The 12,730-nt window shown below is 46.7% G+C and overlaps 1 protein-coding gene across 4 annotated transcripts in view; it reads right to left on the reverse strand.

Annotated features, from left to right (window-relative positions):
• Gfrl (Glial cell line-derived neurotrophic family receptor-like) overlaps positions 1-12,622 on the reverse strand; it is a 63,536-nt gene extending 50,914 nt beyond the window's left edge. For all 4 annotated transcript variants that reach the window (XR_006883650.2, XM_046629983.2, XM_046629982.2 and 1 more), the window contains exon 1: positions 12,067-12,622. Coding sequence is in view for 3 of the 4 variants with exons in the window: in XM_046629983.2 (XP_046485939.1) it covers positions 12,067-12,238 (172 nt within the window). In the remaining variant the exon portion in view is untranslated. The remainder of the gene's footprint in view (positions 1-12,066) is intronic.
• Positions 12,623-12,730: the final 108 nt, after the last annotated feature.

Raw genomic sequence — 12,730 nt, forward strand, 5'->3', positions numbered from 1 at the left:
ACATCTTGATCCTCGAGCCTCTGGTTTATGCGAGGGATAATTCTACCCAGGATGTGCAGAGCGCAGTTACCTCAATTTTTTAATCGTGTACAGTTTCGTTTATCCCGTTCAGTCGAACCCTGCGTCACATGGAAAGTTAATTCGCGTCTAAAACCATTGGATTTGGTACCAATTATTCGCGACTATCAAAAGTCGAACTCAATGTTCTCACTAAAATATTAATAATTTCAAATTATCCAATAACCCTTGTTAAGGATGCTACTGAACCGAATAGACACACTATATTAACGGTAACAATTTTGGTTTTATGACACGGTGAATACTTTGGTCGTTTTAAACCTCCAGAGATGACTTGTAGAATATTTTCCCGACTCTATTTCGCCTCCTTCGTACACACACACACACACACACACACACACACACACACACACACACACACACGCGCGCGCGCGCGCACGAATTTTGCATGTCGGTTCGATTTCAATTTTCTCAGCAAACTCGCGGCTAAGGGGATACATTATACCTATAAGAGACGAGTAAAACCGATACTTCCAATAATTATTCAAAGTTTGCCTTTCAGCGAGCTGTGAGTGGTGGTGGTGGAGAAGGAGGACGTCCAGGAAGATGAAGGAGAGGACTTATCAGGCATTTTTCACGCTAGATCGGCCCAATTTTCCAAACCCCCCGCAACTATGAAACTAAGATTTCTCATCCTGTCGCGGCGGTCGTCTCTCTCCTCACTCTTAGTCATCCTCATCTTCCTCTACATCGGGTGAAAAGGGGGCAGGATTCTCCCCTCAAAGAGAGAAGATCTATGGCCAAAAAGCCAAGCATGTGTGTGCGTCTCTCAAGACGGTTGTTCCGCCCCTCTCATTCCCGGACTTTCTGGCTCGAACCAATCGAGGATGACCGGATATCCACACGCCGACGTTGTTTGCAACGGAGCAAACTGGAGATGAACACGCACCAAGAGAGCACAGAGTGCAGGGACGTCCAAAAGCTCGGAGTCAATAATTACTCAACCGCGGTCACGGGGCCGAGGTCACGGAAGGTTCGACCTTAGTGCCAGAGGAACGGATCTCTCTGCAAGTTTCAAACCGAGGAAGCTGGGAGCTGTCGGAGATACCCGCGCTCCGGAGGTGGCGCTGTACGTGTTTGCCTCCGTGTTTACCGTGAACTAGGGGTATGTCAGTTTTCAAAGTGGCACGCAAAACTCACATCAACCGAGAGTCGGAGAGCTTTTAATGCCGTGCAATATGCATACTATACGAGCGCATTAAAATTCCACACGTATAACGTGAGCAGACGCAGTAAATACGTCGGCCCTTATAAAACTGTTTCCAGGTTTATGAAAAGCTCATATCGTCAAGTGGAGGAATGTTATATAGGCGGGAGGGTACAGCTACTTGTGATTAACGGCTGTATATTAAACCGCAAATTGCCGTGGCGGCAATCCAACTCGTATAAATCAACCGGATCGATACTTTTTTTAAGGACCCAACCGTGCTAACACTAATTCGAATGTTGTGCAAAGCATATCTTAAGAACGACGTTCTTAAACAGGAAGACAAATTCGCATTGCGCTTACTCTGACAAATTCTACAGAACACCTGAAAGCCGTGCGAACATTGCGCGTCTGAGTTTCGTACGTACTTTACTTACAAATAGCCCCGGCACTTTGGACGGTTAAGGGTGGCTTCTTTTCAAGCTTTATACTCTTACCGAGCCGCAAGCTTACGACCTGGTTTTACATCTCTTTAGCCCATGACCAGACTTTTAAATACAAACGAAACGCAAGGTGACTCGATCGGTGAAGTCTATCCTTCTATTTATGGGCGAGGATTTTTGAATTCCGGACTATTCACGGTGAGAAAATTGGCCCACGGTGACCCGGTTCCAATACAAGATATCCTCGATCGGGATACCCGAGTTTCTCCATACATACAAATACGCCTGCAAATGATCATCCCGAACTCCGTACGCATTTCTGGGCACCGGTCCTCCCAATGTAATATCGTCGTGACGGATCCAAGTCCGTACCTACACGCCGGATATCCTTCCTCAGATTATAATACGCCGGGATTTCCAAGACTCGGCACGCCGCTGACCTCGAACCATGACCGCTCGAGAGATATTCCAGTGCCAGATGCACGCTCGAGGACATTAGCATGCAAGTCAAGAGGTCAAGAGGAGCAATTAGATAGAGACCATTTTTCACATTGGACGTATGTACGTATATATATGTGGAGAAGCGTTAATTGCACCCCTCCAATGATCTAAAAGTGCGCCAACTGTTTTCCTCCCGTTTATCTTTTCCCGCTATCCCAAGGTGGATTCGGTTCTCAAACTCGCGCGGAAAAATTCCTGGTTCAGACGACGCGTCCGTCGCTTATGGCCGACGCTGATGAGTTATTAGTCTACGGTACGAGACTCGCTTAATGGGAGATTAACGGGGATCAGGGAGGAAGGGAAGTGTGAGGAGGAGAAGTCGGGGTCTGGGTCGCGTGGAAATTAGAAAATTACCCAAGGTATCTGACGGCACCGGTTTGCTGCAGGATCGATCGATCCCCAACGCGGCTGCAGTGCAGCAGAGAAAGGGAGAGTGTTGCGCTGCGAGGCTATCAAGGAAAGGTCACGCCGTAGGACAGGCTGATTTGAACGAAAAAAAAAACGAAAAACTCGACACACTCTTGGTCAGAAATAAAGAGACCCGAGTTTCACTGGATTCACATTTGATGGCGAGAAAAAAATATTACTCCTTTACAGATAACTTTGCACAATGTTGAAATCTTCAAGCTTGCACTTTAAGTGTTTCGAGGAATGTTACCATTGGAAAGAAAATTTTTTAGTCTATAGGTAATACATAAGTACTAATAGCATTTACAGTTATATCAAAGTTTCTACGTCGAGTGTAAAATATTTGGAAAATGCGTGTACGGGGTAGTTGAGAAAAATGACAAGCGCGTTTTGAAAAGGCTTTCATAAAAATACAATGTTGCTCAGAGTGTAGCAAAAACAAGTTTACGACATTTTTTTTCTGCCAACAATTGCCCGTTCATGTGAAACATCGAAACACGGATCTTCTCATTTTCTCCCAAGAGTATGTACAATTTTTTTTTAATCGAAATCGTTCCACATCTAATCGTAGCAGCATCCGACTCGATCGTTTGAGACTGGGGATTTCGGGTGCAAGAGCACCGGAGCGCCGAGTCCTCGTTCTAGATTCCCGCGGGAAGAATCGACGTTGATTACAGAGAAGAAGACTGCGACTGTGCAGGGAAAGTATCGTCCAACCCCGGTAACCCGAGTTTTATTCCTCGGTGCTTCATTCCATTTGAAATGCCGGGCGACTCGCAGAGTTCGATCGAGCATGATATAAACAGGGTTAATCTGGTTCGGACCAAACGCGAAATGTTTTTAAAATTTACATTTCAAAGCTTTGGAACCCCCGTGATTATCGCGTCTGCGTGTGATCCAATTGCCGGAGGTTGTTGGGAGGCTCGCGGGACTTTCAGCTGGCATCGAGCGAGGCGGACCTGAGTTACTTGGAGAGCATTATCAGCCGGCCTTTTCGCTGAACCTTTTTCTCGGTACTCACGCGACCCACCTATCAATCAACTCTCCGAGTCCCCGCCGATAACCAGGTAGAGCATTATCGCTCCCCCCACGCCGGTAACTTTTTCTCGATACAACGGTATCTGTGGCAGGAAATCGCGTTCCTCCTTTTACTTTCTCCTTTCCCTTTGCTCTTTCTCCTTGCCATCTTATCATCTTCTTCTTTTCTTCCCGGAAGCTGCGATTGCCGCACGCGACCTGTAAGAACTCGAATCTTTATGACAACTGGTAGGTGAAGTGACTTATTGTAATTCGTAACTGACCTCTTCTTGGGAACCGGTAACAAGTGAAAATGGTATTGGTGACAGTGATAACGACCCGCCTCATCATGGAATTACTTTATGGTGGATGTGATCTCGGTGTTTCTAAATTGCTTCATATAAAATTTCAACTAATTTCTACCATTGATACTCGAAAGCCACACTGCTTACTTCAGTACAGTGTTGACAATCAATATCCACGCCCTGCACGACTGGTGCTGTTGTAAACCATAGTTGACGTTGATGGCATTTGCTCAGAACTGCAATGATTACTGATCTAGCCAACACAAGGTTCGATCGATCGTGTACAAACTGTCTGTGCAATGTGGACTTCACCGATCACCTCGCGTGCAGGTTCATTCCAAGAAAGAATAACAGAGGGGTGAAAAGGTTGCCCAAGTTTACCGATCGATCAGTCTCATTTCTGCAGTCAAAGTGCTAATCGTGAAACGATGCACGAATGTGATGCTAATAATAGAAAAAAATGAACCCACTATGATACGGCTGCAGTAGCACCGGAATACAGATCGTTCGTTGTGTGTTACCATGTGTGTCAGTTTCTCAGATTATTATTGGCTCGGTGCCGAGGAGTTGTTCGGAATCGCATAGGCGGTGCGGATATTATGGGAACGATGGTGCGATATCCCGCTGTGCCGCATACCAACGGCATTAACCCCGATATTCGAGGTGACGCAACTTTTGTTGAACAACGCTGTACGCGCGAAAGCGCGGGACGTTTAGAGGGAGCGAAGGCGAGTTTGCAAAGCGAGGCAAGAGCCCGCTAAATCTATGTAGCGCGACTTTGACGGCGAAGGAATGGGACTTGGTCAGTACTTGCGAGTTGATTGCCCGAGTTTGGCGAGCCCTTAATTTTCGGCGGAACCCATTCTCAGGGAACACGGTGTGCTGCTCTGCTACGCCACGGTTCGGTTCACCGGCTTCCGCCTTAAGAATCCTTGGGAGAAACGTTAGCGACCCTTGCCGCACCTCGCATCGCGGCTTCCGTTCAACTTGAACCAAGTCATCGAGAAGGTCGGAAATCTCGGGCCTAAGAGATCAACGAACAAGACGTAGTCGTCACGATTTTAGACAGTTTGCTAAATCCCGACGTCGTTTGTCTTTCAGCCTTATCCTCATCCCGCACTTCGGAGATCACCCCTCTCCACCATCTTTCCAAATCCATCTTTGCTGCAAATTTTTTTCCCCGTCCATCTTCTCCCAGTCTTCGATATCACCTCTGCAATGTATTTGTGCCAAATATTGCTCGACTCTCGTCTCGTCTTTTTTACACCCTTGGATTCCATCGATGTGGTCTAGCAAATCTGAAGACGTGTAGGTACAACTTTAACTTCACTAAAGCTGGAAAAGTAAGCCTGACAAGAGTTGTAACGTAGAAGCCACTCGTTTGCTTGTTTCTTATACCATGTTTCTGGCTCGAGCCCTTCTTCGACACGCTCACGAATATCGCAAATATTTTACAATGACGAAAATGAAACGCGGGTTTATCACGCCAACTTCGACTACGGGGACGAAAACTCTGTTTAGATTTCTCTGTAATTGCAGCTGTTGGAATGCGCAAAATCCTGACCAATCATACGACGGTGGTGACACCAGAGAAACAGCTGCGACGTTTGCCCGAAATTATATTTCGAACAACGGCATTTTGAGAGGATAGCAGTAATGTGACGGAATCGCATCAAAAGTTTCAGGATCTGTTACAACCTAAACAAATTCCTCCCACCAGTGAAGAGTCCTACCTTAATAAAGTACCAGATTGAGTCGTAATTGTTTTAAACCTGCAATTTCCTGAAATGGGGTGCTCACTCCTGGTAAGGAGTGACAGTGACTGAAATGCCAGGAGAGTGTTCAATGATGTACGAAGACAACGGCTAGGCCGAGGGAGACGTTGGGGTTAGTTGAGAAGCGGGGATGCAGGTGTCTGGCACTTTTGTAATATCCCAACCCGTCGTGGGCCGTCAGAGGAGCATTTTTTATCCGGTATTCCGGGTTCTCGTATGGCGTTTCCAAACAAGATATATCAGTTTGTTTAGGGCGCGGAAGTGGGTGCTAACAGAATTTCAAGCATGAAAATGTATACTGCGCGGAAAGGAGCCACTAGAAACGCGATCATCTATATCCGGCTTTATGCTCTCGTCAGTATAACTAAATCTTCACACCGTGATGCTCCGGTTTCGAATCTCAGAACTTGCTGGAGTGTGAAGAAGTCGCAACCACGTCACAGCCTGGGATGACCTTAGACGGTCAGCCTTGACCAGGATTTGGCACTTGTTGCGTCCCGGGCTTTGACGCCTTGCGAGAGGTTTCTTATTATCAGTGTGAAATTATCTCCGTTGCCTTATTAGCTTAACACGTTTCTGCAGGCGAAGGGACCGTTGCGAAGGCCGCACTACGATCTTCATCCATCACTATCTCTTTATCTCTCCTAATATCAAACCGCAATTCAGCATCCTCCCGCGTAACGCATGGAGCTCTGATGTTTGGCGTTATACGCTGGACCGAACCCGAATCTACTTCCGCAGACAATTTGTTGGTTGTCTAAGCAGAGCAGCGAGAACAGGATAGATAGCAGACGGTACCAGAATACCAGACCTGACTTCTCTTCAATGCCAATAATTTACTATCCAACTCCAGTTATTGCGGGTTTGTTTAACGAAGTAACGTACGTACCTACTGCTCCAGGGCCGTCAAGGACCTTCGTTTGTTTTAAAGAAACTAAAAATTATGAAATACCTCCGATTCGAGTCGAACAATCTATTTATATTTTCGTAACACCCTATTTTAACCCTAACTTACTTTTAATCAATGGGTTTCCAAGGGACCCATACACGAGCAATGTTTACTTTCTCGTATTGCCTGAGGAAAATTATTCGTTCCGGCTGCTGACAAGGTTATGCATTAATAATTAAAGGGTGCTCACTTGTTTCGGATAATCAAAATTAGTTTCTCAACGTCACATACTATTATCAACAAACTCAGGACTGCCCATTATCCGAGAAAGCTTTGGTATTTTCATGTACAAGCAACGAAATATACTCATAAATGAAAACCATCAAAGTTCGATGCAGCATGAAACTAATTTTGACATTATAACATCAAATTCATCTGTTACTATAAGAAATGTGAATTGTTAGTATACACTTTGCCTTGTCTACACATAATCCGTTCTGTAGTAAATTTTGCTGGGCATTCAGCCCTCACAAAATGACCAAACGCAAAAGAAACAAGACACAGCACCAACTGCATGCATATTGGTTGAAATATGCATGCAATCTAACTGCATGCATATTCCACCGAACATGCCGATTGATTTGATAGTAGCTTCCTCTCAAAGGAAGAACACGCCGCATTAATAAACAATGTCGCTCCTTCCTCTTTCTCCCGAGTTCAGGCTACGAGAAGACAATCTACTGTGCAGCGTAGGTGCTCCTTAGCATACTCAGACAAGCGTACTCCACGTTAGACAGGTCATTGTTGCGCTTAGAATGCAGCGATATCGATTCTCCCCGCCGCCTCATGTTGCGTCTTGAAGTCTTTTTTGCCACCAGCCCTACGGACACTCGGGGTCCCTCGTAACCTGACATTCTCCTGGCGTAGCGTAGGGCATGTGGATTGCAGTATCACCGTCTTTTCACGGACGTGAGACAAGTGTCTATCGGTAAAGTGCAACGACAGACTTCGCCACTCACCCTACAGTATACGTTTTCAATCGCAGATCTGTCACCAGTCGAGGGAGCGAATCGTTAGGGTGCATGTAGCGGTTTCGAGAATTGATGAAACTGCGCGATGTTCTCAGTACTCCCTAACCACTTTACACTCTCGGGTCGTGAGCATCACGCGGCGGAAATTCCATTCGCATTAACTCATTTAAATACCAAATCACAGCTCGGTAAGGGAAACTCACTCTCTCAGTCTCTTCTATCATGTCGTGAGAGCTTATGCAGTCAAGATGAAAGTAAACCGTGTCTAGGGGTCGTCGTAGTGAGGTTTGATCAAGCTTCGCATTCATCGCTCCTTCGGGGAGTGGAATACGCCTCGTTAAATTCGGAGTTAGCTCAAGACACGCAATCGATCGTTCAAGTGTCCAGCCCCAAGTCGTAGGCCGAGCTTCTGTTGTCTTGGATTCTGATCTTGCGACTCCCGTCTTGAATCTTGGAGTGTTTGGTGCACCTTTCATTTCTGCGGGTTTGTGCTAATGCTAACTTGACGGGATCAAACGGTGGATGTCTGTCGAGACACGTGGGAATTTACTCGGCAAGTATAAATTTTCTGCTACCTCGAAATTTACCCACTGCGCCAGCGGGATCGCCGAGTCTGGTGAAAATTCAGAGTAACGGTATCCCATGGGTCAAGAAAACTTTTTATATTATTCAAGGATATCGACTCGCTCTCTTGGGAGTCGAACCCTAACATCCGATGCACGAACCCTGCCATTCCATTGATGCGAATATGTGCAACATCGGTCTTTTTCATTATGCACGTACACGTGCTTCTCACATGCCGTGCAATTTTTCACAACAATTTTTGCAACCATGTCAAAACTTATCAACCGTAAACGAAAATAACCAACGTGCCATTCGTGCATCCGATGATATCACCAGTGCAACAGTCATCAATATGACCGTCCGCACTCTCTTCAACATCGAACAATCGTCTTCATCAAGGCCCGCCACTCCAGACAGTGCGAGAAAATCGAAAGCCACTCACGACAAGTACCGGGAGTCGGTCTGCCCTCACGATTTTCCCACCTCCGCAAGCCACTCTTCAAGGTGACCCCTTTCTTCAGCGGCATGTGAGTTTTCCTCACCCTGCATGCGGTTCTCCGGCGGCTTGCGACACCCATACGTCTCCCGGGAAAGTTTGAAGTCGAAATGGGGTGAGCCAGACTGCATTAGTACTACTCCGGGCACGTTAATTCTGTGTCCCTTATCCCAGCCAGTCTCTTGACGACTTGGGGTGGCGAGGCCCACGACTCCCTCCTTTCGAGCTGGTTGACTTAACCCCAAAAGGACCTATGAAATATGCATCGTGTCTACGCCCCGCCCAACGCACATACCCTGCACCATCTACATACCATCTACTTGTCCTACTCATATTAGCGCCGCGAGGCTTGAAACAAAAGCACAAGCTGCTATCGTCTTAGATCTCGTTGTTTTACTGTCGTCGCTAATGACCTCTATAGTGCTTGGGAACAGCAAACTCCTCTTCCTCTCCTTGGGCAGCTTTCGGGGGATTCTAGACAGCTGCAAAATCGGATCTAGTCTTCATCCGTCGCATCGTACTCATGCGGTGAAACTCAGCACATACATACATGTCACGGCGGTAAAATTATTCTTTCCTTAAACGTATACCTCCATCCAATTCTTGGGTACAAGTTTATTTTGCGCTAAGTCAATGATCCCCGGAATAAAGTATGGAAGCACTCTTTCTCTGAGGGGAATAATGTAATTCAAAGTACGACTATAGCGAAAGAACTCAGGTCAAATAACATCCGTATTCCAGAGAGATTCTTTTGAACCTGTAGTCCTTTGATATTCCTATGCAGTTCAACCTACTGTATAAATAATACGAGAACGATGGAAGGCATATTATGGTGGAGAATCCATTTCAACCTTCCATTATCCATCACTTCCACCTCATTTCCCTCGCACCCTAGGGCACCTTGGAGATTTGATGATCAACTTTGATCCGTTTGAGATGAGCACTTCACACCTCGGGCGTATCTTATCCATCGCACGGTAAATAGAGGTATCACGTGCCCGCGAATGAACCTATTACGTTTACCGTGTGATAAATTCTTCGGTCCTTAACTGTACTTCCTGCACACTTTCTTTGCTCAGGTAAAAACAAAAATACATTCTGTCCAACACTCATTTTTATTCACTGCTGTACGTGGGCGTTAATTTATACTTTTAATGATTTCGAATATTTGATAACATTATAATACAGTAGTACTGATTTACCACAAGAATAATACCACTGTGATTAATTTCACATTAACCTTTCCTCGCTCATAATCCCTTTCTTCATAAAAGTCATTAAATTTGCATGCCTCCAAAAGCACTGTACGTCCGATCATTGGACGGTAATTACAAGCCGGTGATGTTTGGGCTACAATGACGTACTTGAATCTGGATTCCCTCCGAATGAAAACTTGCAATAAATTTTTTCGCATGTCATGGATTGGTGGGGTACTTTGCCGCAATGTGGCACGCGGGGCAAGAGAGTTTCTATTATACAACTCTGGAGCTATAACTTTTCCGCTCATGTACATACGTACCCAATCTACCGTGGTTCGGTGGCATGGTAGTAAAACTCCGTGCGATTAGATCGCAAGTCCAAGGTAGGCACCTGGTGATAAGCGACTGGTTTTCGTGCCAGGATTGAGAACCGCCTACATCGTGACCCAGCCGGCTGTCGACCGGTCAGCTAGCAATCGACGCGACACTTAGCACCAGCAACAATCAAATCTGAAGCCCCCCCTGCGACCGGGGCGGTCATTATCACCGTCGCCATCACCCTCGACCGGCTCAGCCTCCGCGTTGCCCTTTAGCCAAGTTTTTTCATGCATGATATAGCGGGCGTAATTCGTCAGGCAGACGATCTGTCCGATTGATCCCCGATCGTGCGGAAGCCAGTCGGAAAATTTATTTGAAGAGAAAGAGATGATGAAAAATATATGTATGAAAAAAAAAAAATTAATGCAACCAAAACTGAATCGCGCAAATCGTTGCGTGGTAAATGGCCGGGTCGGAATCGGCGAGAATCCAATTTCATCCGGTGCTCTCATTGTTAACCCCGATTGTATATCATCGCCCCGTGACATCGCCGAAAAATTTACCCACCATAGACAGTCTGTGTATTAACAATGTATCGTGTTCAGTTCCACCGTACCTTAGTGCACGTAATATCGATTGTATTCTTGCCGCTGATCGAAAAAGAAGAGTTGTCGCTTCTCGATTAAAGTTCGGATTCCGAGTAAGGAGGGATTCAAGAAAGACAGTTTCAGCGTCTATTAAATTCGCCCGGATTTGTGGCGGGCTCCCCGCGCGTTTTCGGATAAGCTGGATCCTTGCTTTCCGAGCAAAGCGACACAGATCCTGATCTCCTCTCCTCAATCGGATCCCCATTCCACCCTGTGTTTTGTCCATGGTATCCGAGGAAAACTCGGTGTGTTCTACGCACAACACGTATCGCGTGCCACAGATCGTTCGTCGGCTCTGTAATCGCTTGGGATCGCAAAAAACAAGGCGACGCCACCGTCGATTGCACCCGCGTCGCCTTTGCGGAGGGGCCGCCCAGAATCGATAATTACCTCGAGGAGGAAGAAAAAAACGGAAAGGGGAGGTGAGCCAACGAAAAACTAAAGACAAAACAGAGGAGCTACGAAGAAAGTAAAACGGAAAAAGTTGTTCCCATCAAAAGTCATCACGTATGTTTGATAACTTCCAGGTTAACCATTCTGTTCTTTTATTTTTTCTTACTTACTAAATACGTGATCTCTTAGTCCGATTTAAGTTCGCTACTATGACTTTCATGCAATGCACCGGTTGTTTCTCTCTCCCTCGACTGGGTTAAGCGGTCTGGTTTCCCCGAGGGCAGAAACACATCCAACACGGTGCAAAACAGTGTCAAGTGGAAACCCGTGTCCGTAGGAGAATGCCATCCGCGAACCCATGTCTGTTTGGGAGTCGGGGTGTACACAATCGTTTGCCTTTAAATTCCGTGCACGACAGGTGTCGGACCTATCTACGATTTTGACGTTCGATCCGTTTCTAGCTTCTATAGCTCCCACCTTCGTCTATGGAAAACGCAAGACCTGAACCTGCAGGGTAGGTGCCAGGGCACATGATATTAAAAATGAAATGCAAGAAGCAAGAAGGTGACCCGATTTTCCATTCTTTTTCTACTGACTGTGCTTTGAGATATTGATGAAAAGAGTTGGGATTGAATTGGTCTCAGTTCCACATTCGCAGCGCGGTAATAAATAATGTCGAGGAGATGTAAACGTACAAGCTTATTCGTTACAGGAAGACACACTGACATTGAGAGTGACGTGAACGATCGCTGGCAATGTGACAAAAGACGAATGGAAAGAATGAGCAGCGCTTGAAAAAGCAACGATCCACCCCAAATCATAACGAAAACTTTCTGGTGCAAAACAGAATCTCACCGCTTCTTCCGGTCGGTGTTGGGGCCGACGGTGCCCTGCTGGTTGGTTCGGGTATCGGGTAAACTGGATCGCAGCATTCTCTCTCTGGAAATTCGCTGCCCATTGAGTAGGCCCAGATGAAAGTGGCCGCGATAATCGCCGTCCGCGCGACGCGAGTTTCGACACGTGACATGTTGTCTTCGGTCCCGAGTCCCTCTTCCGTTCTTTTCTGGATTCCAATGAACCGGTTCAAGAGTTCATTCTACCGTCGGCGACGGTGTCGGTGGCTCTTATTCCGTCGGATTAATCACAGGGCCCCTTCTTGCCGTAGGGTCAAACCTCATCTCACTATTTTTCCTAGCTCTCGACTTCGCGCACAATTATATCGCAAAACCGGATCGCGACACTTTCCGCGATTCACTGATTTCCGTGCGACAAAATTACCCTATCAAGCGATACACCGCACTGCGCTGTGCTCTCCTCTCCTCGACGACGCCGAACTCGTCGACGTCTGTTCAACACCCGACGTGGGACCGCGGCGCGCCAAATCCTGCGCGGTGTGTTTCGCGTGCGTCTCGGCGTCTCGACGCCCAATGACCCGCTGGCGCGAGGGTGCGCCGGATTGCGCTACCCCATTTCTACCCCACGCCGTCGACGCTGTCGCCTCCCTTAAGAAGCTCAGACG

Source organism: Neodiprion pinetum, chromosome 5 (genome assembly GCF_021155775.2).
Source record: "Neodiprion pinetum isolate iyNeoPine1 chromosome 5, iyNeoPine1.2, whole genome shotgun sequence".
NCBI classification, from domain to species: Eukaryota; Metazoa; Arthropoda; class Insecta; order Hymenoptera; family Diprionidae; genus Neodiprion; species Neodiprion pinetum.